The sequence below is a fragment of the Apiospora aurea genome (assembly GCF_038362705.1).
Source record: "Apiospora aurea strain CBS 24483 chromosome Unknown utg000008l_segment0_segment0, whole genome shotgun sequence".
Classification (NCBI taxonomy): domain Eukaryota; kingdom Fungi; phylum Ascomycota; class Sordariomycetes; order Amphisphaeriales; family Apiosporaceae; genus Apiospora; species Apiospora aurea.
The window spans coordinates 4,299,538-4,322,910 of NW_027117395.1; the positions used below are offsets into that span (position 1 = coordinate 4,299,538).

At 54.0% G+C, this 23,373-nt stretch overlaps 12 protein-coding genes across 12 annotated transcripts; 10 read left to right on the forward strand and 2 right to left on the reverse strand.

Annotated features, from left to right (window-relative positions):
• Positions 1 to 363: 363 nt before the first annotated feature.
• On the forward strand, positions 364 to 1,212 carry PG986_012800 (uncharacterized protein; the record flags this gene model as incomplete). Its single annotated transcript, XM_066849022.1, has 2 exons — positions 364 to 424; positions 497 to 1,212. 2 exons carry the CDS (start codon positions 364 to 366, stop codon positions 1,210 to 1,212), a joined length of 777 nt encoding a protein of 258 aa, XP_066695718.1.
• A 22-nt stretch (positions 1,213 to 1,234) lies between these two features.
• On the forward strand, positions 1,235 to 2,209 carry PG986_012801 (TRAUB domain-containing protein; the record flags this gene model as incomplete). Its single annotated transcript, XM_066849023.1, has 1 exon — positions 1,235 to 2,209. The coding sequence occupies one exon, from the start codon at positions 1,235 to 1,237 to the stop codon at positions 2,207 to 2,209; it is 975 nt and encodes a 324-aa protein (XP_066695719.1).
• A 535-nt stretch (positions 2,210 to 2,744) lies between these two features.
• Positions 2,745 to 3,731, forward strand: PG986_012802 (uncharacterized protein; the record flags this gene model as incomplete). The annotated part of the gene is made up of 1 exon (XM_066849024.1): positions 2,745 to 3,731. One exon carries the CDS (start codon positions 2,745 to 2,747, stop codon positions 3,729 to 3,731), a length of 987 nt encoding a protein of 328 aa, XP_066695720.1.
• A 1,466-nt stretch (positions 3,732 to 5,197) lies between these two features.
• PG986_012803 (uncharacterized protein) lies at positions 5,198 to 6,882 on the forward strand (the record flags this gene model as incomplete). The annotated part of the gene is made up of 3 exons (XM_066849025.1): positions 5,198 to 5,689; positions 5,767 to 6,510; positions 6,580 to 6,882. 3 exons carry the CDS (start codon positions 5,198 to 5,200, stop codon positions 6,880 to 6,882), a joined length of 1,539 nt encoding a protein of 512 aa, XP_066695721.1.
• Positions 6,883 to 7,804: 922 nt separating this feature from the next.
• PG986_012804 (uncharacterized protein) lies at positions 7,805 to 9,364 on the forward strand (the record flags this gene model as incomplete). The annotated part of the gene is made up of 5 exons (XM_066849026.1): positions 7,805 to 7,859; positions 7,924 to 8,566; positions 8,626 to 8,647; positions 8,702 to 8,774; positions 8,829 to 9,364. The coding sequence occupies 5 exons, from the start codon at positions 7,805 to 7,807 to the stop codon at positions 9,362 to 9,364; spliced, it is 1,329 nt and encodes a 442-aa protein (XP_066695722.1).
• A 290-nt stretch (positions 9,365 to 9,654) lies between these two features.
• Positions 9,655 to 9,918, forward strand: PG986_012805 (uncharacterized protein; the record flags this gene model as incomplete). Its single annotated transcript, XM_066849027.1, has 1 exon — positions 9,655 to 9,918. One exon carries the CDS (start codon positions 9,655 to 9,657, stop codon positions 9,916 to 9,918), a length of 264 nt encoding a protein of 87 aa, XP_066695723.1.
• Positions 9,919 to 10,146: 228 nt separating this feature from the next.
• Positions 10,147 to 10,410, reverse strand: PG986_012806 (uncharacterized protein; the record flags this gene model as incomplete). Its single annotated transcript, XM_066849028.1, has 1 exon — positions 10,147 to 10,410. The coding sequence occupies one exon, from the start codon at positions 10,408 to 10,410 to the stop codon at positions 10,147 to 10,149; it is 264 nt and encodes an 87-aa protein (XP_066695724.1).
• Positions 10,411 to 11,757: 1,347 nt separating this feature from the next.
• PG986_012807 (Ribosomal RNA-processing protein 1-like protein) lies at positions 11,758 to 12,665 on the forward strand (the record flags this gene model as incomplete). Its single annotated transcript, XM_066849029.1, has 2 exons — positions 11,758 to 11,809; positions 11,911 to 12,665. The coding sequence occupies 2 exons, from the start codon at positions 11,758 to 11,760 to the stop codon at positions 12,663 to 12,665; spliced, it is 807 nt and encodes a 268-aa protein (XP_066695725.1).
• Positions 12,666 to 13,028: 363 nt separating this feature from the next.
• Positions 13,029 to 14,796, reverse strand: PG986_012808 (diacylglycerol kinase catalytic domain-containing protein; the record flags this gene model as incomplete). The annotated part of the gene is made up of 3 exons (XM_066849030.1): positions 13,029 to 13,406; positions 13,459 to 14,593; positions 14,618 to 14,796. The coding sequence occupies 3 exons, from the start codon at positions 14,794 to 14,796 to the stop codon at positions 13,029 to 13,031; spliced, it is 1,692 nt and encodes a 563-aa protein (XP_066695726.1).
• A 1,205-nt stretch (positions 14,797 to 16,001) lies between these two features.
• PG986_012809 (uncharacterized protein) lies at positions 16,002 to 16,448 on the forward strand (the record flags this gene model as incomplete). The annotated part of the gene is made up of 2 exons (XM_066849031.1): positions 16,002 to 16,021; positions 16,076 to 16,448. 2 exons carry the CDS (start codon positions 16,002 to 16,004, stop codon positions 16,446 to 16,448), a joined length of 393 nt encoding a protein of 130 aa, XP_066695727.1.
• A 1,358-nt stretch (positions 16,449 to 17,806) lies between these two features.
• On the forward strand, positions 17,807 to 20,391 carry PG986_012810 (transcription factor protein; the record flags this gene model as incomplete). Its single annotated transcript, XM_066849032.1, has 3 exons — positions 17,807 to 19,357; positions 19,406 to 19,484; positions 19,538 to 20,391. The coding sequence occupies 3 exons, from the start codon at positions 17,807 to 17,809 to the stop codon at positions 20,389 to 20,391; spliced, it is 2,484 nt and encodes an 827-aa protein (XP_066695728.1).
• Positions 20,392 to 21,276: 885 nt separating this feature from the next.
• On the forward strand, positions 21,277 to 23,192 carry PG986_012811 (Aldehyde/histidinol dehydrogenase; the record flags this gene model as incomplete). The annotated part of the gene is made up of 3 exons (XM_066849033.1): positions 21,277 to 21,477; positions 21,535 to 21,642; positions 21,699 to 23,192. 3 exons carry the CDS (start codon positions 21,277 to 21,279, stop codon positions 23,190 to 23,192), a joined length of 1,803 nt encoding a protein of 600 aa, XP_066695729.1.
• Between the last annotated feature and the right edge of the window lie 181 nt (positions 23,193 to 23,373).

Sequence of the window (23,373 nt, forward strand, 5' to 3'; positions counted from 1 at the left end):
AGGCAGGAGGCTCTTAGAGCATGGAGGCAAATATACTGGTATTCAAGCGAAGCAATCACATCTATCAGATCCAGTTGAGATTGCGTCGCGACCAGGATTACATACCATCGTTTGTTCATCATTGAGGCTCCAAGCTCAGCGAACTGCTAACTTTGGGTCCCACTACCGCCCATAAAACTAGCACCCAACCCCTGCAGATTTAGTGCCATGCACGTCCAGCCAAAAGTTTCTGCCGTCTGTTGCCGACAAAATTTCTCGAGAGGAATTTGTACAAGAACATAGTGGGGCATGATTATAGCTGAAGAACCAACTTCTTCTGGTCCAGCCAACGATCTGCCATTGGAAAGGACAACGCTGTAAAAAATGGCGAAAACAAAGGGCAGGGCGAAGCAATTCGAAGATTGGGAAGAAAAGCCTGCAAAGGGTAAGCTGATACCCGCCACCGCGCATTCGGTCTCTTTGTGTAAGCTTCCTAGCTAACGGTATCTTGCGACAGACTACGACCCGGAAGATGCCCCTGCCACAGACAACGAAGACAGCGGCAGCGATGGTGCCAGCGTTGACGAGAATGCCGGCACCGAACACTACGCACCGGTTGGCAAGTCCAAGCTAAGGCGCAAGCAAGACGTCAAGCTCGGCCCTGAATACCGTGGTACCCGCGTCAGCCGTGACGCCCTGGAAGAATCGTCCGAGGGTTCCGAGTCGGAAGGCTTCGAGGATACCCTCGAGGATCTGCTGAACGGGAACGAAGACTCCGAAGAGGATGACTCGGACGGGGAAGACGGCGAAGACTTTGTCGATCCCGACAACGCCGATCTCGAGCGCGACCAAAAGGAGTACGGCGGCGAAGATGCCGAGATTGACAGCGACGAGGCCTTTGGCGAGACCGACGAGGAAAACTTCTCCAAATTGGGATACACCTTCCGCGGCAGCTCGCAGCCCATGCCCGTCAAGGGGAAGAGAGTAGCCAGGCCTACCGCCGCCGATTTCCTCGATGACGAGGCCGAGCTTTCGGAAGACGGAGAAGGGCCTGAGGAGGAAGACGACGATGAGGACGATGATGAAGATGAGGAGGAGGCTTCTGATGATGACATGGGCGACTTCATCGATGACGGCGAGTCGGACGAAAATTCAGATGACGAGGACCAAGAAGATGCCGAAGATTCCGATAACAGTGCCGAGGATGCTCCCAAAAAAGCCTTCGAAACTTGAAAGGGATTTTGCCAAATTGGAAATGAAGGCCGATGGCAAGAATGGCGTTACCGGCTCGCTTGTGGACTCCATGCAGAAGGATGTCGCAAAGGGTCTGGCGGTTCGCCAACAACGCAAAGCTTTCGATGCTGCTCTCAACGTTCGGATACGTCTTCAAAAGGCCATTGTCGCCTCCAATACGATACCTACGGTGGATCAATCCGATGACCAAAACGAGCCATATGAGGCCGCCGAGGCTGCCGCGATCAAGCTATGGAATGCTATTGACGCATTCCGTACAGATATGCAACCCGGTGCTGGTCAGAAGCGAAAGCGAACAATTGAAATAGACGATTCAAGCGAGGACATCTGGGAGAAGATGCAAGACATGGAGAACAAGGCGCTTGTGCGCCGGAAGAATGTTCTCGAGAACTGGGATGAAAAGGTCAAGAAGGCGCGCATGGACCCTGCAGCCCAGCATGGTTTCAGGAACAAGCAGTCCAAGGGTCAACAAAACCTGACCACTTGGTTGGAGCAAAAGATGCAAGACCCTGAAGGCACTGAGAGACTTGTCAAGCGTACGCGTACACCACGCTCCTGTGCGCCTGCTCAGGTTGCAAAGAAGGTCGCCGAGGATCCGGATATCTACGACGATGCCGATTTCTACCAGCTCCTTCTGAAGGAGCTCGTTGACCAGCGTACTGCTGATGCGTCTGCCGCTACTGGACAAACAGCCACGCTTCGGTATGCCGCTGTGAAGGAGGCCAAGACCAAGAAGCATGTCGACACGAAGGCAAGCAAGGGAAGGAAGATGAGGTTCAACGTCCACGAAAAGCTCCAAGAGTTCATGGCACCAGAGGACCGCAGGCAATGGGAACCGTCCGCCATTGACCGCCTGTTTGGTACGCTCTTTGGGCAACAAGTCGAGAATGTGTTGGACGAAGACGCAGTTTCCGAGGACGAGGAAATGGGCGGTGTTACTGCTGAGGAGGCTGGCCTGAGATTATTCCGTAGCTAAGTCCTGAAGATCTGTTCGAGTTTACCATCACGCCCATGTTAGAATAAACGCGATACCCATATTTCTCAACATTTGAAGATCATGTTAATCACCTATACATTCTCAGATGAAAGCTGCGGGGAAGGAGACTGTGATGTACAAGTAAAAAGTACGTGGAAGAAGTCCCGTAGGGTCGCTCCCTCCATGGCTCAAAACAGTTGGCCTAACTCCCGAGGTCATTTGACGTTCACCAAGAGTGAAGCAACCCTCACTGTCACTTACCACAAAAGCCGTTTGATCATTCCCCGGCTTGTACACAGCAAAGTCCTTGGTATGTCCCGAAGTTTGCTCAAACCCGCATGAATCATTGCCATACACACAGGCTTCACTTGAAATGCCGGCCGACTTCAATCGACGTACATGAACGTCGCGACACATTTCATGCTACCTTTTTCTACTACCACCTACTCGAACCACTCGAGCACAAAACTCTTGAAGTTGCACACATTTATGGCCATTTAATCCAGTGTACCTGCACTGGTATCATTTGCCCAGCATGTGTGAAGTCCTCCTCGAGTTTGACGACCAGGGCTGCATCTCTGCCATCAAGACGACATACTGCACTAACCATCCAGCCTGCTGCAGTCTAGTAGGCCGTCTCAGCCGCCCTGTACGCATCGAGTTTAAGCACCCGCAGCAGTACAACAGGCGGGCAGAGATCCTCTCGCCGAAGCCCTCCTTCGGCTCCCTCCACCACCATCATCATGGCAGCAGCGAAAGCCCCAAAGCACCATCGTCGCCTGCTTCAGCCATCTTTGGCAAGCACCTCACCCCGTCCTTGAACCTTCCGGTGCCAAACGTCGCTCATCGAAGACATGTCTCGTCGCGGTCCCTCCTGCGAACGGTCTCGGACGTGGCACAGCAGTCGCTCAAGCGCTCCATCTCGGCGCCGCAATCCTCGCGCTCGCCGTCCCCGACCAGGGTGCCGTCCTCGTCTACACCCAGCACTCCGCGTCTGGACGTGACCAATCCCGACGATGGCTACTTCAACGACTACTTCGACAACCATGCATCGTCTCCAGCCCAGGCCCAGGCCCAGACCAGTACCAATACCACCTCTTACCAGTCCCCCGTACCGTACCAGGCCAACTACTGCATCTGCCTCACCTTCGTCTACCGGTGCGGCCACCCCGTCGACGACCTGAAACCGTCCTCGGGCAACGGCGGCCGGGCCAGCAGCATGAAGGGCAAGCACATGATCTGCGGCTGGGCCTGCACCAAGGAGGGCCAGTGCCGCCACACGCGCGTCACGCACGCGGTGCAGGTGCCGTTGGCGTTTGGGTGCAGCTTTGGTGAGGGGTGTCACGCTACTACTAGAGATGGCGGGTTCGGCCCGTGGGCGGTGGTGAACACGACGCGGCTGTGCGGTATTGGTGGTAGTAGTGGTTCCGAGCTCAAGGAATCTGCTGGAGGAGGGGGAGGGGTGGTGGGGAAGGGGGTCATGGAGGTTCTGTTGGAGAGTCAGGGGGATGTGTGGCGTTAGGCGGTAGGATCGCGGGGATTAAGGGAGTGCGAGAGATGATGGCTGTGTACGATTAGGTTGATGAATTTGGCGTTTCGATTATGAAGAGGACGGGGATATGTGTTTTTCACGAGTGCAGACAGGGAGTGTCAGTGTACAAGAAAAGCCTAGGTAGTCGGGTGTATGCATATGTGGCAGGCGTGTCCTCACCACGTCCTTTGTATGAAGCAATACAGATCATGAGCGGCGTGCCTTCGTCATTGGTTGAAGCGATTCATTGCTACCTAGTACGCACATGCTCGAGTATCTGGCAACTTTTCTTTATGAGTGATCTGGGATGGGCTACGAGGATGTATTCCATGCAGGAGTATTCCTAGCTACATGCACCTACACAACGTACACCAGCATGAGCACGGCTCCTAAACAAAACTACGGCCCGTATTACGGACTTAATGATTGAACACCTCAATGATTGGTCAAGTCAATTGTATAATGGAATGTTTATTTGCTATCTAGGTGACTACCTACACTAAGCTCGGATCAGTCACATCGTGAAGTCAGCAAACCACGCAATAAACGCGAGGGAGCGAGGGCAAACAACGTACTATGAAAAGAGAGGAACGAACAAGAGCGAGCAGGAAAGAGAGAGGAAATTAGGACTACCGATCTCCAAACCTCATGCCAGTCCCAGGACACGTTGCAGTTGCGACCACCGTTGCAGCCAGTTACGATGGTGGGGCTTTGCAGAAGTGAAAGGACTTACGGAACGACCGTGGGCACGCCAGGCAAGGGCCGCGACCATACCAAAAGACAAGGCGAGGATCCAATCTCGAAGAGATCAAAGGCCGCCTTTCTCTTGGCAGGGTCGAAGTCCTAGTCTCTGTACGTCCACGGTCCTAACCGTAGGGGCAGTACGTCCTTTCACTTCTGCAAATCCCGCCCAACGAGTTGTCTGTCGGTATGGTGTCAACTACAACGGCTCTGGAACTCACATGAGGCTGGAGAGGTTGGTAGTCGGTATCGAGTTTGGTGATGTGAACTGAAGGAAGGAAGGAAGGAAGGAAAGAGCAAAGATGTGTGTGAATAAAAAAAAGTAAGTAACAAACAGGAAGAAGGAATTATTATTTCTCTGGAGCAGTGGGAGGTATTTATACCATTTGCCAAATAGACTTTCGTCACCTACCAATTCCCACCATGCCAATGTCCAAGTCGATGCTGAGGCCATTCTGAGGCAGCAGCGAGAAATGTTTCGACGCAGTTTAGATATATCTGGCTGGCCTTCCAACTGTCGTATCGGTGTGAGTGGTTCTGAGCGTGCAATCATACATGACCCGATCCACTGGAACTGCGGGGGGGGGACGGGGGTCTTCAGACTTCCAACGTCCTCCAACGTCTTTTTTCGCCCTCAATCACCAAAAGAAGCAAGAGCTAAGCCAATGGGCAGCGTTCTTGCCTTGAAATAAGCCTTGGATATATATATTCGCTCAATGGCTAGCGAACAGACTCCACTGCTGGGGACTGGGGAGACGAGCGGCGGCGACGCCCCCGAGAGACAACGCCACCACCCACAAGAAGGAATCCCTCGAAGCATCACCCGGGCCCTTTATGTGTCGCATGTATTGTCAGCGTGGAACTCGCGCCTCTTCCAGTTTGGCGCTGTGCTCTATCTCGCCGCCATCTTCCCGGGCACGCTGTTGCCCATGTCCATCTATGCCATCACCCGCGGGCTGGCCGCGATCGTCTTCGCGCCTGCTGTGGGGCACTACATCGACCACGGCGACCGCCTCCAGGTGGTCAGGGTCTCCATTGTCGGCGAGCGCCTTGCCGTGGCTCTGTCCTGTGCCATCTTTGGCCTCCTTGTCATGCGCGGGTCGCTGAGCTCTCGATGGAAAGTGGGTTTGCTGGCACTATTGGCCTTCCTGGCTTGCATCGAGAAGCTGTGTTCCACCTTGAACCTGATTTCAATAGAGAAGGATTGGGTGAGTATTCAATCCGGGTCATTTCGTCTTATACTTCAAGTCTCAGACGCTAAAAGCAGGGCGTGCCCCGTCCACAGGTAGTCGTTATTACTGGCAATGACGAGGCGGCTCTGAGATCCCTCAATGCGCAAATGCGACGCATCGATCTATTATGCAAGCTATTCGGCCCTCTTTTTATCGCCCTACTAGCAGGAATCTCTACAGGGTTTGCGGTTTGGGTCAATCTAAGTATGAGCCTCACATCTGTCGTTGTCGAATACTTCACTATCGCACGAGTCTACCGTGAGGTGGACGGGCTCCAGATCCCCAAGAACGGGCCGCAGGTCAGCCGACCGGATACGCCCATTGACGACGGCCGAGCCGCGAGCTGCACCCTACCACACTGGAGACGCATCCAAGCCATTTTCAGAAAGTCTGCCGCAGACTTCCACCTTTACTTCCGCCATCGTGCCCTCCTCCCTTCCATGGCTTGCGCCCTGCTCTATTTTACCGTTCTCAGCTTCGGGGGCCAGATGGTCACCTTCCTGCTCGCTTCGGGCTACGACTCGACACGGATCGGTGTCACGAGGACGTTTAGCGTCGTCTTTGAAGTTTTGGCCACGTGGGTAGCCCCATGGCTGATGAGCGCACTCGGCACCGTCCGAGCAGGGCTATGGTTCAGTACCTTGCAGATCACCATGCTGGTAGCTGGTATGGCTGTATTCATGGCGTACCGCGAGGACGATCCTGTTCTCGCGGCGACCGGTATGGTAGGCGGTACGGTTCTCAGTCGCATAAGTCTGAGAGGCTTTGATCTCTGTACGCAAATTATCGTGCAAGAGGTAAGATCTCGCCACCAGCGCCATATGGATGACACACATACCAGCTAACACATATAATTCAATCATCAGGACGTCGAAGCGGATATCCGAGGTACCTTTTCGTCCGTAGAGTCAGCCTGGCAAAATGCATTCGAACTCCTTTCCTACGCATCGACGATGGTCTTCTCTCGTCCGCAACAGTTCATGATCCCGGCTCTCGCTTCCATCGGTGCGACCGCTGCGGCCAGTTTCTGCTACACTTACTTTGTCTATATACGGAGAGGCCACCTTCTGCATCCGGAGAAGCTGGCGGGGGCATGCGGGTGCCGGCCAGTCAGGGAGAGACAACGGGAAAGACTACTTGATCATATCAATTCCGAAAGAGATATATAGTGCTTAATACTACGGGCTTGGTAAGGGCTACTTGTACAGGAGAGCATTCGCATGAAACGTTTGTGGGTATTGGATAAAAGAGGCATGGATAGTCCAAACTCTTGAATATACGATACGTGCCTGCGTTGAATTATATAATTGTTCTATTTATAGCGATTCTATAGTTAGAAATCCCATTAGATCTTAGGACATCACCATCCTGGTAGAGAAAGAATCGGATATATACTGGCCCTACAGTCTTGAATTATGATGCCTCCTACTATCGTCATTGACAGGGGATTGGCGAGGTGGCATACGGTTCCTCCTATTGTTGCCATACACGACTCTGGCAGCTCTGGGCACAATTTCGGTTCAAGAGGTCAGTCAATACTATCTTTCATTCTATGTTAAGTCTGAAGTCTGCTGTGCAACCGGGTAGCATGCATTTTCCCCAACGAGGTCATGCAGGATTCATTTCCTTTTGCCTGTCTGAGCTGCACGGAGAAAAGGGGCCAAAGAATCAGGGCAGGCATTACGACACTGGTGCCAAGATGGGAGTAGGAGCGTAGCATCCTGTCAACCCAAATGAACCAGGCCAATCGGGTGTTGTGCATAGATTGCAACCACGAGGATCCCAAATGCCGACATCCCCCACCCCGCTTCATCAGGGGCAATATAGGTCTAATATGAATGACCGTTGGGTGACTTGCCGGCCGTATCGGTCAAGATACAAAACCTCTGCCGGATAACACCACTCTTGGCAATTAAATACCATGTACCTCCAAGTCCAAGCATGTCATAACGGGGCAGACTGTTCCGGCTTAGCTCTGGATGCCTTCACTATATCACTTGCATCCCTCTCCTGGAACCATAGCCCATCAGAATCCAGAAAGATCTAACGTTGCCAGAGCTACCTCAGATCTTCAAGACTTGAGTATTCATCATGATTCTGATCAAGGCACTATTCAGCGCAGTGGCGCTACTCCTGATGGGAGTTGGTAAGCAACAAACATTGCCTTTCCCGATCTTCTCTCTCGGAACCCTGTCTAATACCATGAGTAGGCCACGCCCAAGCTCAACTCGACCCCCTGCCCTTGCCGACCACTTGCAGCGGCGTCTCCCGAATGAGATACACCTATACCCTAGGCTCAGGATGGAGCGTCGTCAAGGTCGCCGGCAACCTGCGCCAACCCCGGACGATCGTCTGGGACCCCCTGGGCAACATGCTCGTGTCCGAGAGCGGCAAGGGCATCTCGGTGCACACCTTTGGCGCCGACGGGTGTCTCAACAGCAGCAGCACGCTGATCGCCCTGGGCCAGCTGAACCACGGCCTCGCCATCACGCCCGACGGCAAGACGCTCTACGCCAGCACCGAGCGCGTGGCGTACCAGTGGGCGTACGACGCGGCCACGCGCAGGGTCAGCGGCCAGAAGACCGTCGTCAGCGGCATGGTCTCGGGCATCCACTCGACGCGCAACTTGCTCGTCGTGCCGCAGAAGCCCAACATGGTCCTGCTGCAGACGGGGAGCACGTCCAACTTGGATCAGCAGGCGCTGAATATGGGGAGTGGACGGGCGCTCATCAAAATCTTCGACATGGACAAGGTCCCTGCCAATGGGTACAACTACAACAGCGGAGGAGAGGTGATGGCTTACGGACTGCGGAATGAGATCGGCTTTATCGCGGACCCGAACGGAATGGTCTGGTAAGTACATGACGGCCCCATCCGGCACCTTATTGGGCACTCACTTACACATTGTTCAGGGGCGTGGAGAACAGCGGCGATGTAGGTAACCATGCACTCTGGAGCGAATACCTCTACTAATCGGAATACATGTAGGACCTCCGACGAACCGTGAATGGTCAGTCGAGGGATATCCACAAGGACAACCCAGCCGAGAAACTGAACTACTGTGAGTTAACTACCTTCACTCTTCCATAATATTCTGTCTAATACGTTCCCCCAGTCGGCGACCCGCTCACCACCCGCAACGCCTGGTACGGCTACCCGACCTGCTTCGCGGTGTGGGACAAGGCGGCCTTCACCGACAACACGGCGCTCAAGACGGGCAACCACTTCGTGATGGCGCCCAACAACACCTTCAAGGACGCCGACTGCGACAAGACGGCGACGCCGCCGCGCCTGACGTTCCAGGCGCACAGCGCGCCCATCTGGAACGCCTTCGACGCCAACGCGACCAACATGTACGTCACCTTCCACGGCAGCTGGGACCGGCAGCCGCCCACGGGCTTCAAGGTCGTCCAGATCCCCTTCACCAAGAAGAGCGACGGCGGCTACGACCCCGTCGCGGCCGCCGACAGCACGCAGGGGTACACCGACATCTTCTCGGCCACGAACCCGGGCAGCTGCACGGCCAACGGGCTCACGATGAGCAACTGCTTCCGCCTGACGGCGGCGTCTTGGGACCCGCGGGGCCGCGGGCTGTTCGTGGGCAGCGATAACAGCGCCGAGGGGGAGATCTATCTCTTGTCGAAGAAGTGAGAGGGTCTCGGATGGATTGACGGGTGACGTTTGGCACGGTGGAAATTGCGGTACACACAGACAGCATGGGCAGTCCATGCCGGAAACAGGTATTACTTGGTGGATTTCTGGTATACTTTCTTGATCACAAATGTACATACCGTGAATACTATCCATGGATACTACGATTCAATTAACCCCCTATTGTGAACTCCATTGATTCATATCGGAGCGTATCTCCTTATCTCCACTGTGGCTATCCTAGTCTAACCGCTGCGGGCCACAGGGCGTGAAGTCTCGGCCAGTCTACGATGAAGCGCACGCCGAAGCCTTGTCATGTCCTTTTCGCTGGAGATGCTGAGGATCTTCCAGCAACAGCAGGACTGGGAGAGCGGAACAGCCCCTACCAGGCGATGGGGATATCGACCCACATGGTAGAGCGCATCAACCACAGCGTGTTCAAGGTCGTCGATCGTGGCCGAGAGACTGGCATCATCAACCGATCGTCCCCAGATACCAGGGTCATGGGTGGCTGTTACTGGGGCAAATGCAACGGTCTGCGGACATACGGTTAGCTCGACTTATGCAGGGGGGTACTAGGTATTCTGGTCTCACTCACGACTGACTTTACGGATCACGGGTCTTGGGAGAGATAAGCTTGCGTATGATGCTGAAGGGGTTTTGTTGTTTTACCAATTCGTGCCACTACATTCAGTCATAACTGTAGGATGTTGGGAGGAGCTGTGGTTTTGTTCCCATGTCCTCGGGTCTCGAAAGGGGGCTATGTTTTTGCCCGAGCTTGCTCATGTCTGCTTGGTTGGAGAAGGAGGCTTCTCCGAATGGTCGACCTTGGGGCTTGGGTGGTCAGTCGGTGCTTCTGTTGACTCTTGCGGCTTCTTCTTTTCGTCAGACGACTTATCGTTTGATGATGATGTGGCGGCCGTTCCTTGCGTCTTGGCTAGCCGGGCCGGGTTTCGTGCGGGAATGGGTGGCGGCGGCTCCCCGTGCGTGTCAAGGAAGTCCTCCTCGACCGCATCCAGCCAGGCCTGGATCGTGCTTCTCGACATTGTGAACGGCAGGTTTGTGGCTTTGTCGATTTGCGGTGCTTGATGCCTGGCGGAGAGTTGTCGCCAACATTGAGAAACGGGGCCTCTCTTAAGGGTTACGGGGCAAGGCAGGTTGTGATTCAGCCGCCCCGGGGATTTTCACAACACCGTTCTTTGACACCCATTGAGGTCTCCGCGCAGCTAACGGAGCTGCAAAGACCATTGTGCACCGAAGTCCGGTTGAAAGGCGCTGAAATGCCTTTCTTTCACAGTTGGGACAAGTGGAGTTCTCGAACGCATTGAATGTGGTCAACAAAAGTCGGTGTCCGAGGGAACACGAACGTTCACCCAGAGACGTTGCTCTTTTGGTAAACTTATAGCCGTTGCCATCATCGTGACCCGTGACATGCAGACGTCCTTACTATGTGTTCCACTAACAAGAAAGTGTGTATTAGGTGATCAAGTACAGAACAAACGCAGTCATGTCGGTTAGAAAGACCGGAAGCCAATAAAAACAAAACACCACAGGAGTTTCGGCAACGTAGAGGTGCTGCAAAAGGAGAGATGCACCTCATAAATGAGACAAAAAGAAAATTGATGACAAGAGTGGGATTCGAACCCACGCCAGTTTCCTGACTACGATGCTCGCTAAACCCATGAAGGTTTACCTGAACGTAGCGCCTTAGACCGCTCGGCCATCTTGCCTATTACTTGGATGGAAGGGTAATTGCTTACAGCAGGCTATTATTCGTCGCCGATCGATAGGAAGAGCCTTCTTAACTTTGCATGCAGCTTGGGGGATTATTACCTTGGTGGGTATCGTAGGCAGCTGAATTAACCCCGCTATGCCAGAGTAAGTAACCTTCACGTTCTACCTACGACAAGAGGACATTAAGTTGTCATTACGGTAGGGGGCATTTACGAGCCTGATAATCACTCGTAGAATCGGATCGCTAAGAACATACATCCTGTGGTGTGCTTAGTATTCAGGCAGGTATCGCAAATTCAAGACATGAAGACGTTCGTAGCAGCTGCATCTGAAGCCCAGTATGGCTGGCGCGCAGAGGCGGGACGGTTACAGTCGCGGAAACGGTTCCGTAAGTCCAGCTAAGCGGGGCCAAAATTTTCGAGATGCATCTCGCAGCAAAAAAAAGTATCTAGCGACTGGACCAAGAAGCAACAGTGAAGCGCAAACAAATAATACCAATTCTGCGCAAGGCATTTTCAAATACCACGACAACAAATACACAGGGCCCTCGATTCCGACAACTTCTTTCTGACGGAAGGATCAATAAATGCCCAACGGACACGCCACCAATTCTTTCTCTTTCACCTATATCTTTTCGGTCAATCTGTCCAACCGTCAAAATGGCGTCCGACGAGAGGAGCATGCCCTTTATAAAAAACCTCGCCTCGAGTGGTAAGTCCTCCTGATATACGAAACCGCGGCCCCTTACCTTGCGGCTCTATTCCAAGTAGAAGAAACCAAAGCTAACGCAAACCTCTTCTCCCAACCAACAGAGCGCAAAGTCCGCACCGAAGCCCTCGACACCCTGCGCACCTTCCTGACGGCGTCGACGACGACCCGGACCCTGTCGCCCCTCGACCACCTGAAGCTCTGGAAGGGCCTGTTCTATGCGCTCTGGATGGCGGACCGGCCGATCCCGCAGCAGAACCTGTGCGCGGAGCTGGCCGCGCTCGTAGGCGTCCTGCCCGATGACGCCGTCGTGCCCTTCCTGCGCGCCTTCTGGGAGACGCTGAGCCGCCAGTGGACCAGCATCGATGTCCTGCGCATGGAGAAGTTCATGCTGCTCGTGCGTCGCGTGCTCGGCGCCAGCTTCGCCTGGGCGCGCGAGAACAAGGTCATCAAGACCAAGAACGGCAAGAGCACCACCAAGGAGACCAGGGCGGAGGCCATGCTCGCGCTCCTGCGCGAGTGGCCCATCGAGGAGACGGGCGACCTCGCCAAGGTCTCGGTCGGCCTCCGGCTGCACGTCCTGGACATCTGGGTGGACGAGGTGGAGCGCGCGGGCATGACGGGCGAGGACGCCACAGAGGACGACGCCAAGTTCCTCGAGGGCGTCAAGGCCGTCGTCGAGAAGCAGATCAAGAGCCCCAGCAAGCCCTGCCGCGCGAGGGCCAAGGACGGTCTCGCGGACGAGCGCCTACCGTGGAACGAGAAGACGGCCGAGGACGAGGAGATGGGAGAGGACGGCGAGGAGGAGGAAAAGAAGGAGGTTGGAGAAAAGGACGGCTGGGGCGGCTTCGACGACTGATTGTTGTTGCCGGAACATATCTATATTATAGAGTACCGGCTGGCTCTTCTTTCATGTGAATTGGGTCAGGAGTTTCAGGAGTTCCTGGTCACGAGGTCTAGATATCCATGCAAATGCGACACACTTTTCCGATCTAGTAGTAGAATCTGTTTGCCAAACGCTGTTCTTAATAATACTATAGAAAGTGTAAGGCCTATTGAAAAAGGAGCTATAAGTACAGGCCTGGTGAAAACAAGAAACGTCGTCCATCAAGCATGTTCTATATGGGTATATCGTCTTCCGTCTCTCGTCCTTGTCGTTCTCATTTTTCTTCGCTTTATGATAAACAAAAGGCTTGCGAACATTTTTTCGAAAGCGCGAACACTAGGGCGCCGCCGTGACTGTGTCCTTAGCTGCCAGGTCGGCTTTCTCCCACCCCATGGGCCCAGGAGCCTCGTACTTTCCGTTCTTGGAAATTACCGTGGCGAGGCCTTGGTGCACTTCGGCCTGGAATGGCTCGAAGGGCACACGTTCGCCATCCACACTGATGTAGCCCTCCTTGGAGCGTGGTGTGATGCGGTACGCCACCACCTTCCTGTACGAGGTAGCGGGCTTGTCGAAGAACTGGCCGGATTCGACAGAGGTCATTAGGTCCAAGTATTTCAGGGGAGATATGTTGCCGTCGTTGGTGACGAGGTCCATGAGGCCATCGTTGGCGCAGGCCGCGGAGAAGAAATTGGCATTGGGCGCCATCCACGCCATCTGGGAATCCGTTAGCCCAGAATTGAAGAAGCCATGTATGGCGAGAACTTACATTTCCACAGTAGAAGTTGCCCAAGTTCTCGTGCGTGACAGTTTCCCAATCGCTCGGTACTTTGTCTTTGATGGTTCCATATTTCAGGGGCGGAAGACCATCTCCACTCTCAGCAGAGGTAGACATCGAGTCATCCTCGGTCGACTCAGCACGACCGCTAGATGTGGCCTCCTTGCGCGTAGTGTAGTCAACACTCTCGTACTCTGTCTTGTAGTGGCTCTTGATTTCATCTTTGTTCGATATCTCGACCTTGACCGAGATTTCGCAAGGGTAAGTCTTCTTCGCAAAGATCCTCTGCACGACACCGACATCGAACCTGGCAGCACCCATCCAGCGCATGTTCTCCGTCCCCAGATCGGCCTCCGCGATGATGCCAAGCGACTGGCTCAAGAAACTCAGAATTCTGTTGCCCCCTTGAGAGAGGCTCACAAGATCCATAGGTGTCCGAACCCCCTTGACGATAGCCAGAGCGGCCAAACTGGGGTTGGGAGTACCATTCAGGTTACAGCTCATGCCGTTGCCGCTACCGCAAGGGATATGCGCCACAGCAAGCTGTTGCAACGCGCGGCGCGCATCAGGCCGCTTGCCCAGACCGTTGAAAACTTCGTGTGGTAATCCATCGCCAGAACAAGGAATAACAACATCGTAGTCATCGATGTTAAGCTCCTGGCAGAGACCAACTGCCTCCCCGGAGAAGGTGGTGTGGGTAATGTCAAGTGCCATGCGCGCCGAGTCAAAAATCGGCTTCACCTCGTTGTCCCAGATCTTGACCGCGCCTCCAGGGCCGGCGTGTGGGTTGACCAGCACCTTCGCTTGTTTCCGCCTCTGTGCGCCGCCGTATGCACGGTTCAACAGTTCTTCGATCCACGGGGTGATGGCGGCTTCGGAGACATCGTGGATGGTAAACGTGAGCTTCAAAGGACGTGTCTGCTTCTTCGACACGGTCGCAATGTCGATAAAGACGGCGTTTCCGAGGAGCTCGGCCCAGAGGACATTGTAAAAGGGGACGACATACTCGGAGGGCGATGCGCCAATAGGTATGCCGCAGATCTTGGATCGTTGTTTCTTCGTAAGGGTTTTGTCTGTTCGGCTCGCGGTCAGTAAGGCTGATGTCGGTCTCTGGGTTGCCAGTGCGCTTTAAGCTTTTGGTGTTTGTGACCTGCCTTTTATCACCAAGGAATCGCCCTTGAAAGCCAACGACACGCCTGGGCCGAGGACTAACACGTCCTTGATGCCAGCTTCGGGCTGGACAGATGCAGCTTGGCCCGGCAGAGTATTTGATGTTGGAGACGTAAGAAGAGCTGCGTCGTCAGCCACGCTGGGTCGGGTGGTGGCCATGCCTCCAACAACAGAGTTTCACACGGCCGATTGGGGTGGTTTCGGTTGCTGCGGTGGAAATAAATTGAGTCGAGTTAATCGAAGACGGACCGGGCACTACTGTACAGCAAGATGTTGTCGCGAGAGGCAGGGCAAGAGAGGATGGTATATTACACGTAACGAATGACTATTTGGGGGAAAGAGAGGGAAGGCTTGCAACGCGACGACGACAGCACAATTCCAGATCGATAATGCTATATGCGCGAGGTCATGTCTCAGAAGCAAGACGGGAAGTGCATCAATGCAATTGATCCATCAATCAATCGAATCGCATCAGTGCTAGAGAGAACTGGAGGTGAAGCCCCAAAAAGCACCTTAGCAGTGCCTGCGGAAGGACCGGGGCCCGCAAATTCCATGTTCCAGTGGGCCAAGTCAAGTCGCCCCCAGTGCAGGGTGGCAGATGCCCAGAAGGTGCCCATCATTGATGGGTCCCACCGTTCCCTACCGCGGCTGCTAGTTGCCGCAGCCGGCTGCCGGAGGCGGGCAAGCAAATCGACACTTGCATCGGATCTGGTCCTGATGGGTGCATCTTGTATATAATACGAAAAGGTTTAGAGGATTAATATACACCGCCACGCTATACTTATAGCCTAGAATGCCTTGCGACCGACCTGAGGAGACACTCCAGTTAGCCACTATTGACTTGAAAGACTATTACCCCTGACCAAAAACGGATATAATGGCAATACATATAGGTATAGTGTGCTGTGAGATTAGCTAAGACGTTGGGGACTATCGTATTATTGTAGACATCGTATGTTAGGCTCCCGGAAGATCCCATTTTGGCCCTGGCTGCAGTGTTTGCGGGCTTCTTTCTCGACGGTGGAAGTTAGATCAAAGGTGCTGTAGCTGCTGCAGGGGTGCAGACCACACAAGCACGCGAGCATCTGCCCAAAGACCCATTTCGCGGCCTCGCAAAATTTATGTAACAAAGCGGAACCTGGCTGTTGGTAATTGTGTGGTATAACATAATTCCCGCTTGGTTTGCTCTTGATTGTTGGCCGATTCTAGGTAACATTGAAGGTTCTAACTGCTCCTGGAAGCTTTTCATGGTTGGTTAGGTTCGTAGAGCAGAGCAGCTGAATCTCGGCACGTCGTTTGTCAGATGCCCTCGAACAAACCGCGGCTGTACGTCGCCCTGTTTGCGCGCGGGGGGCCCTCCGACGATGCCCAACTTCGAGGATAAGTATGTCGTAGCTGCGCAGCAACTGGCTCGAAAATGAAGCTGATGGCATGGTAGGTATCATTGGTCGTTCATCGTCGGACCAAAGAACGAATCGGAAGCGAGTAGGGGCACCAAATTCCACGTCAAGAACTCCGTCGGGTCACAGAATGGTGTCGTCGGTTCTATGTGGCAGTATGAGGAGACAGAGGTTCCCATAGCCCCAGTGAACGGGCTGCTCGTCCGCGTGATGATTGCAAAGGTCAATGACAAGAACCGGCTCCAAGAAATCTTTCGTGGCATACCGGAACGACCCGACGTGCCTGGATGGAACTGCGTCGGATGGGTTAAGGAAGCAGTAGAGGCACTTGCATCAGATCCAAGGGCTCTCGGCACCTCTGCAACAGCTTGGGATCCGATCAGGGACGCTGCAATGCGCTCGCTATGTTGAGAGGAAACATGCCGATGAGCGATTTGGCAAGAACTGCGATTCCTCAAAGATACCAACGTGGGATTTAATAAAGGGGGTAGAGGCAATAACCTAAGATACTGGCATCTGGAAGAATTACTTCATCTTCACGTGGTTGTCCTGCTTTGAGTGGGTGCGGCCAGCACCATCAAAGAAACCTCGAGATACGTACAACGGTTCCATCGGGGAACGGCTCGGGCCCGTCTCCGACAGACAAAGATGCCGCTTAAACCGGCTTGGCTCTCTTGCAACAGCTATCGCACCTGAAAGATCCAGATTTACACTAGTACAAGCGCCGCTACTTGATAGAGAGTGGTACATATGATTCAGACAGACTGATCTCGCTAATTCCAAGTCTTGTTTCGTCCAAAGTCGATGGGGTCATCGGCTGAGAGAAGCTGGGACGGGACAGCATCAGACCGGACGGTCGGTCAATTCAATTTACTTCGCACTTAAGTCGAACTCCAGGACGCGTCCTCAGTCAATCAAATGTATTCCATATTTTGATCGGGTTAGTAGCCTTACGGAATGCTGCATGAAAGCAAGGCGTATGTTTGCTTTCCGAGATTGCAAGAGGATTCGAAGAAGCTGGGGCCACATACCCGGGAGCCACTTCAGGACTAAACGGACAGGGGAGCTGCAGGGATTGGTCGTTTGCATGGGGGTTTGGTTTGCTGGCCATGGGAACCAACTCCATCATGTTTCCTTCTCCTTGGTCGGTCTTTATGGTGACGGCCCATCGTGAGACTCAAAGGAACATCCAATTGCTGTTGTGACGTCTTGGCAGCATGTCTGGCGTTGTGGTTTCTTTTCCTCCTTCGTGACATGATACATATGGTTTTCCTCATCTGCACACCCCTGAAGCAATCTTTCTTCTCTTTTTATCTGGTATCCCTTAGGACCTAGCAGCAGATTATTTTTTGAGTGCGGCCCGACTGGCTCTGGTACCTCTTGGCCAAGTTGGAAGCTCCCCCTGCCTGAATCGCCCTGATATTTCGCGGGCTTGGCATACGTCTTCTTGATATATACGGCACGCCCACTGCCGCTCGTCCTTTTCAAATCTTACCAGTCCTCGATCTCTCGTCCAAGTGATACCCTCGGTGACTTTCGCGTTCTGGCAACTAAGCCGTTTAAGTTGCTGATCAGCGCAACGGTTACCCATCACAGCTGCTAGCAACGCAAGCAATAACCTTGGCAATTGCCGGCGCGACAGAATCTCCAGCTGCTGTACGCGTTGTGACCGACAGTCTCTCTTTTAGTGACGCTCCCACGAGAAGCGCCTGTTCAGAACGCTCAATTTCTTTACGCCCGACCGTTTTTTATTACTAGCGACGCTCAACATGTCGTCGCATGCCGACAGGGATCCCCTTGCGGAAGCCGATCATTCGAGCCAGTATGCGTCTGCGAGCCAATGGCGACATCAAGAGTCGTCTTCATTCCACCGCCACGTTGTTCCCCGGGATGCGCAACTTGCGAGTGCCGATACCCAGGACCTGAGCAGCTTCCTGAACAAGTCGAGAGTTGAAGGCGACCGACCTTCGACACAGGACACGGGCAACTTCAAGCCTATCGTGATTGGCGATACTAATGGTGCCAACGATGGCGCTGCCGATACTGCTGCGGTCGACGACGGGAAGGAGGTCGTGTGTGGTCCCCTGATCAACTTCCGACACATAGAAAATGGTGTCTGGTACGGTAGCGCTCTCATCGTCACAAAAGGGGGAGGCAAGACACAGGAGTTCAAGCCTACCCTCAACATTGGCCGTGTCGAGGCAGCCCACAGCTTGCAACAAGGTCTTACCGGAGAAGGCGTCGGAGCAAATGGTGCTGAGTCGGCCTTGGCGAACCACGCGAACGGTATTAGGAGTGATCACGGAACGGATGTCGCAGGCAACTGTTTGTACTCTGATCCCCGGAACACCTTTTGGCAATTCTCTCTTACTTGCGATGTTCACGAAACCGAGACGAAATGGGCCTACTCAATTGCCGATGTACGGTACAAGAGCACAACAAAGCCCAAGGTCAACTATTTCTTTGTGCCTGCTGCCAGCGAGTCGATGCGCATGATGTTTCATTCTTGCAACGGCTTCAGCGTGGGAACCGACGAAGATGCGTGGAGTGGTGCCGCATTGTGGAACGACGTCCAGCGTCGCCATGCCGAAAACCCGTTTCATGTCATGATTGGTGGTGGTGATCAGATTTACAACGACGGAATTCGAGTTGACGGCCCTCTTCGAGCTTGGACGGACATTGGAAATCCAAAGGCGCGAAGAGACTACCCCTTCCCGGAGTCACTCCGGCAAGCCTGCGACGATTACTACCTCAACAACTACATCCGGTGGTACTCAACTGAGCCTTTTGCGACAGCAAATGGGCAAATTCCGGCGCTCAACATATGGGACGATCACGATATCATCGACGGATTCGGATCTTACGTCAACGATTTCATGAAGTGCGATGTGTTCCGTGGCATTGGTGGCACCGCGCACAAATACTACATGCTCTTCCAGCACCATCTTGCGCCCCCGTCTTCGACCTATACCACAGATGCGCCGCAGACGATGGAGGCGGGCGACAATGCCGACCATGCTCAGCTCAAGGACACCTTTGTCGCCAAGCAAACTCTTGGCACTGAACAAGGCTACATTATTGGCAAACAGCCGGGTCCCTATGTCGCCGAACATTCCATGAACATGTTCGCCAGGTTGGGAGCCAGAGTAGCCTTTGTGGGCATCGATGCTCGGACAGAGCGAACCCGCCATCAGGTCAACTACCCTGAGACGTACGATATGATATTTGATCGACTCCGACAAGAACTTTCGACCGCCGAACAGTCGGGCCAAGGATACAAGCACTTGATCGTCCTTCTCGGAATCCCCATTGCGTATCCTGTAAGTCTACCGAGTCCATCGCAACTGAAACCTATTGACCATACGTAGCGTCTCACTTGGTTGGAGAACATTTTCTCAAGCCCAATGATCGCCCCGATCAAGTTCCTTAACAGACGCTTCGGCTTTGGTAAGTGAATATCTTGGACCACGTATACACCTGAGACTAACAGACCTGGAAAGGCGGTGGTGTGTTTAATCATTTCGACGGAAGCGTCGATCTCCTCGATGATTTGGACGACCATTACACAGCAAGAACTCACAAGAAGGAGCGCAATGCATTCATCGAGCGACTGCAAGGTGTTGCCGCCGAGCACTCGGTCCGAGTTACCATCCTGGGAGGCGATGTTCATCTGGCTGCTCTAGGCCGGTTCTATTCCAACCCCAAGTTGCACATTCCTGCTGAAGAAGACCATCGATACATCGTCAACGTCGTCTCGTCGGCTATTGTCAACAAGCCACCGCCTAATGCAATTGCCAATCTTCTTGCGAGACGCAACAAGATTCACCATCTCAACCAGGATACGGATGAGACCCTGATGAATCTCTTCAACAAGGACCCCGGTGACACCACCAAGACGGCCAGCTCGAACCACGTAACAATGCCGAGCCGCAACTTTGCCATCATCACGGAGAACTCGCCCAACAATCGCGGAACAACGGCCAACGGTGATGCGGAAGCAAAAGCTGCTGCTGCCACTGGAAACGAGTTCGAGGGCAAGGATGGCCATTCGTTCCTGCACAAAGGAGAGCGCAACGCAGGAACTGACCACAAAGCGTCGCGCCTTGAGACGCATGGCAAGGGCAATGATGGATCCCTCGACTGCTGCATCCGTGTCGAGATCGACCAGCACAACGCGGAAGGGCTCACTCAGCCTTACGGCCTGACGATTCCAGCGTTGAACTACGAAGCCGGGAAGTACGCCAGCCGCAAGGCTCGCTCTATCCGGTCTCACGCATCAAAGGCAGGCACGGCGAGGCCTGGCACCCAACACGCTGGGAGCGCGGCACCGTCAGTCCGCAGGGCTAGCCAATAGAGCTTGGTTGGAGCGCCTATAATCGTCCTGTTCTAGGTGCTTGAACTGCGCCCTTTGATTGTGTTCGAAGAGGAAGAGTGACCGGGGATTACGATGTTGTGTGATTCCCAGCAGTGTTGGATGGTGTCTTGACAGAAAGGCGTGTGGAAAGAGGAGTAGATGATACCCAGCTCTGGCGGAGAGTAATGAAGGGCAGTGCCTGTTTGGTGTGTTGCGTGTTGTTAATCGAAATAAGAGTAATGTCGTGGGACTTCGACTAACCTGCAGGCTGCAAGCAACCGCGATGAACGGGATAGGTGCCAGCTCGTAGCTCAATTGGTTCCTTTATCTCCAGAGTCGATGAGCTAACAGGAATAGTTTGCTCCACATGGGAGGGATCCTACTCGCCGTGTACCGACTCAGGCCGAACTTGAATAGGCGCAGGCCGTTTGGAGGGCCAATGCACGAGAAACGGGTCCGATGATAGGAGGTGCTGAGTCGCATAGGATTGTGATCGCAAGCATGTTTGGGCCTGCCGTGCATGTTGCTGCAGGATCCCGAGCTCGGCTTCAACGGGGCTTCAGCCTACCCCACAGTCGTTATCGGGGCCAGGATAGCGTCATTGGTCAATCCCGATGGACTGCCAGAGCCCCGCACAAAGCCGCAACAAAGCGAGCGTCTTGCAGTTCAACCCTTCCAGTACTATCTCCAAACTGCCTTCAAAAGGGCCCCTGATCCTATTTGATATTCAGAATTTCGGAGAAGAGCGAGTATACCCAAGATCTGTCCTTGTAATATATACCGTACCATATTGTGATACTTTTCGCGTGCTGTACGGCTGTCTAATCGACCTCCGACTTCCCATTCTCTCCACTCTCCAGCGTCGCTTCACTCACATTCATCATCATGGCGGGGTTCAGAGGATCTCCCAACCTGCAAGCCGTGAGGGCATTGCAGTCGACCTCTAGGTTGCAAGCGACTTCCGGATGCGGCCTGCGCCGACAGATCCCTTCTGTGCGTGCGCCCACGCGGTCTTTGAGCACCAGCAGCCCAAGACTTGTCCAATTGGCAACTTTCCAGACCCCCAAGGTCTTCAACGAGCCCAACGTAAGTGTACCGCCCGTCCGAAGACTTCGAGATCGTTATGCTTACCAATGCCTGTAGCACCACTATGCCAAGGGTTCATCACAGCGAGAAGGTCTGACGGCTTCCTACGAGTCTATGAAGAAGAGCCTTCCGCTAGAGGTGCCTCTCGTAATTGGGGGCAAAGAGGTATGATATACTTCCCATTGGCCATGGTGTGATCGGCACTCCTAACCTCCTTTCAGATCAAATCTTCGCAGACCGCGACACAGCAGAACCCCTCAGATCATTCACAAACCGTCGCTTCATACTCCCTGGCGAGCCCTGCAGATGTCAACAACGCTATTGAGGCCGCTCTCGCAGCCAAGCCCGCCTGGGAGGCCTTGCCCTTTGCCGACCGCGCAGCTGTCTTCCTCAAGGCGGCAGACCTGATCTCTGGCAAGTACCGCTATGATATCATGGCTGCTACCATGCTGGGACAAGGCAAGAATGCCTGGCAGGCCGAGATTGATGCGGCTGCTGAGCTGGCCGACTTCTTCCGCTTCAACGTCGCCTACGCCGAGGAACTCTATGCCCAGCAGCCTCAGCACAACTCCCCGGGTGTCTGGAACCGTGTCGAGTACCGACCGCTCGAGGGTTTCGTGTATGCCATCAGCCCCTTCAACTTCACTGCCATCGCAGGTAACCTGGTTGGCGCCCCCGCTCTTCTGGGCAATGTCGTCGTTTGGAAGCCGTCCGACTTCGCCATCGCCTCCAACTGGCTGCTCTACCAGATCCTCCTCGAGGCTGGTCTACCCCCGAACGTTATCCAATTCGTACCCGGTCCCCCTGAGGAGGTTACGAAGACGGTTCTTGCCCACAAGGACTTTGCCTCTCTGCATTACACTGGAAGCACAGCCATTTTCCGCAAGCTGTTTGGACAGATTGGCCAAGGCACCTCCGAGGGCAGGTACAAGGGCTACCCCCGTATCGTGGGTGAGACTGGCGGCAAGAACTTCCACTTGGTTCACAACACTGCCGAGGTCCGAAATGCTGCCGTACAAACCGTCCGCGGTGCATTCGAGTTCCAGGGCCAGAAGTGCAGCGCTACTAGCCGTGCCTACGTACCCAAGTCTCTGTGGCCCGAGTTCAAGTCCCAGCTTGTAGCGGAGGTCGAGGCCCTCAAGGTTGGCGAGCCTTCGAAGCCCGAACACTTCAACGGACCGGTTATCCATGCCAACAGCTTCAAGAAGCTCTCGGGCGTGATTGATGAGGCCAAAAACGATAGCGATCTTGAGCTTGTTATTGGAGGCAAATACGACGACAGCAAGGGCTACTTCATCCACCCCACCCTCTACGCTACCACCAACCCTAACCACAAGCTTCTGTCCACTGAGCTTTTCGGACCTATCCTTTGCGTCCATGTTTACGATGATGCCGGCCCCAAGGCATTCGAAGAGATCTGCAAGGTTGTCGACACAACGGGCGAGTACGGCTTGACAGGATCGGTTTTCGCACAGGACAGGCAAGCCATCCGCACAGCTGAGGAGGCTCTGCGCAACTCGGCAGGCAACTTCTATATTAACTGCAAGAGCACTGGTGCTGTTGTCGGCCAGCAGCCGTTCGGTGGCGCCCGTGCGTCCGGTACCAACGACAAGGCCGGAAGCGCCAACTTCTTGACAAGGTTCGTGAGCGTGAGGACGATGAAGGAGGAGTTCAACTCGACTACGAAGGTTGCCTATCCCAGCAACGAGGTATAAACAAAAGGACGGGATGTCCAGCTTCGATTAACTTGGTTCCGGGTTTGGTTTCAGCGATGAATTGCTTCATGATCAAATGATTGTATCCTAGGCGTATTGTTTCTCCGTCGTCGGTTGACGTTGATTGCTAGTTATACCAATTTTTACCACGTATCAATGCGGCCAACCGTACATTTTTGAA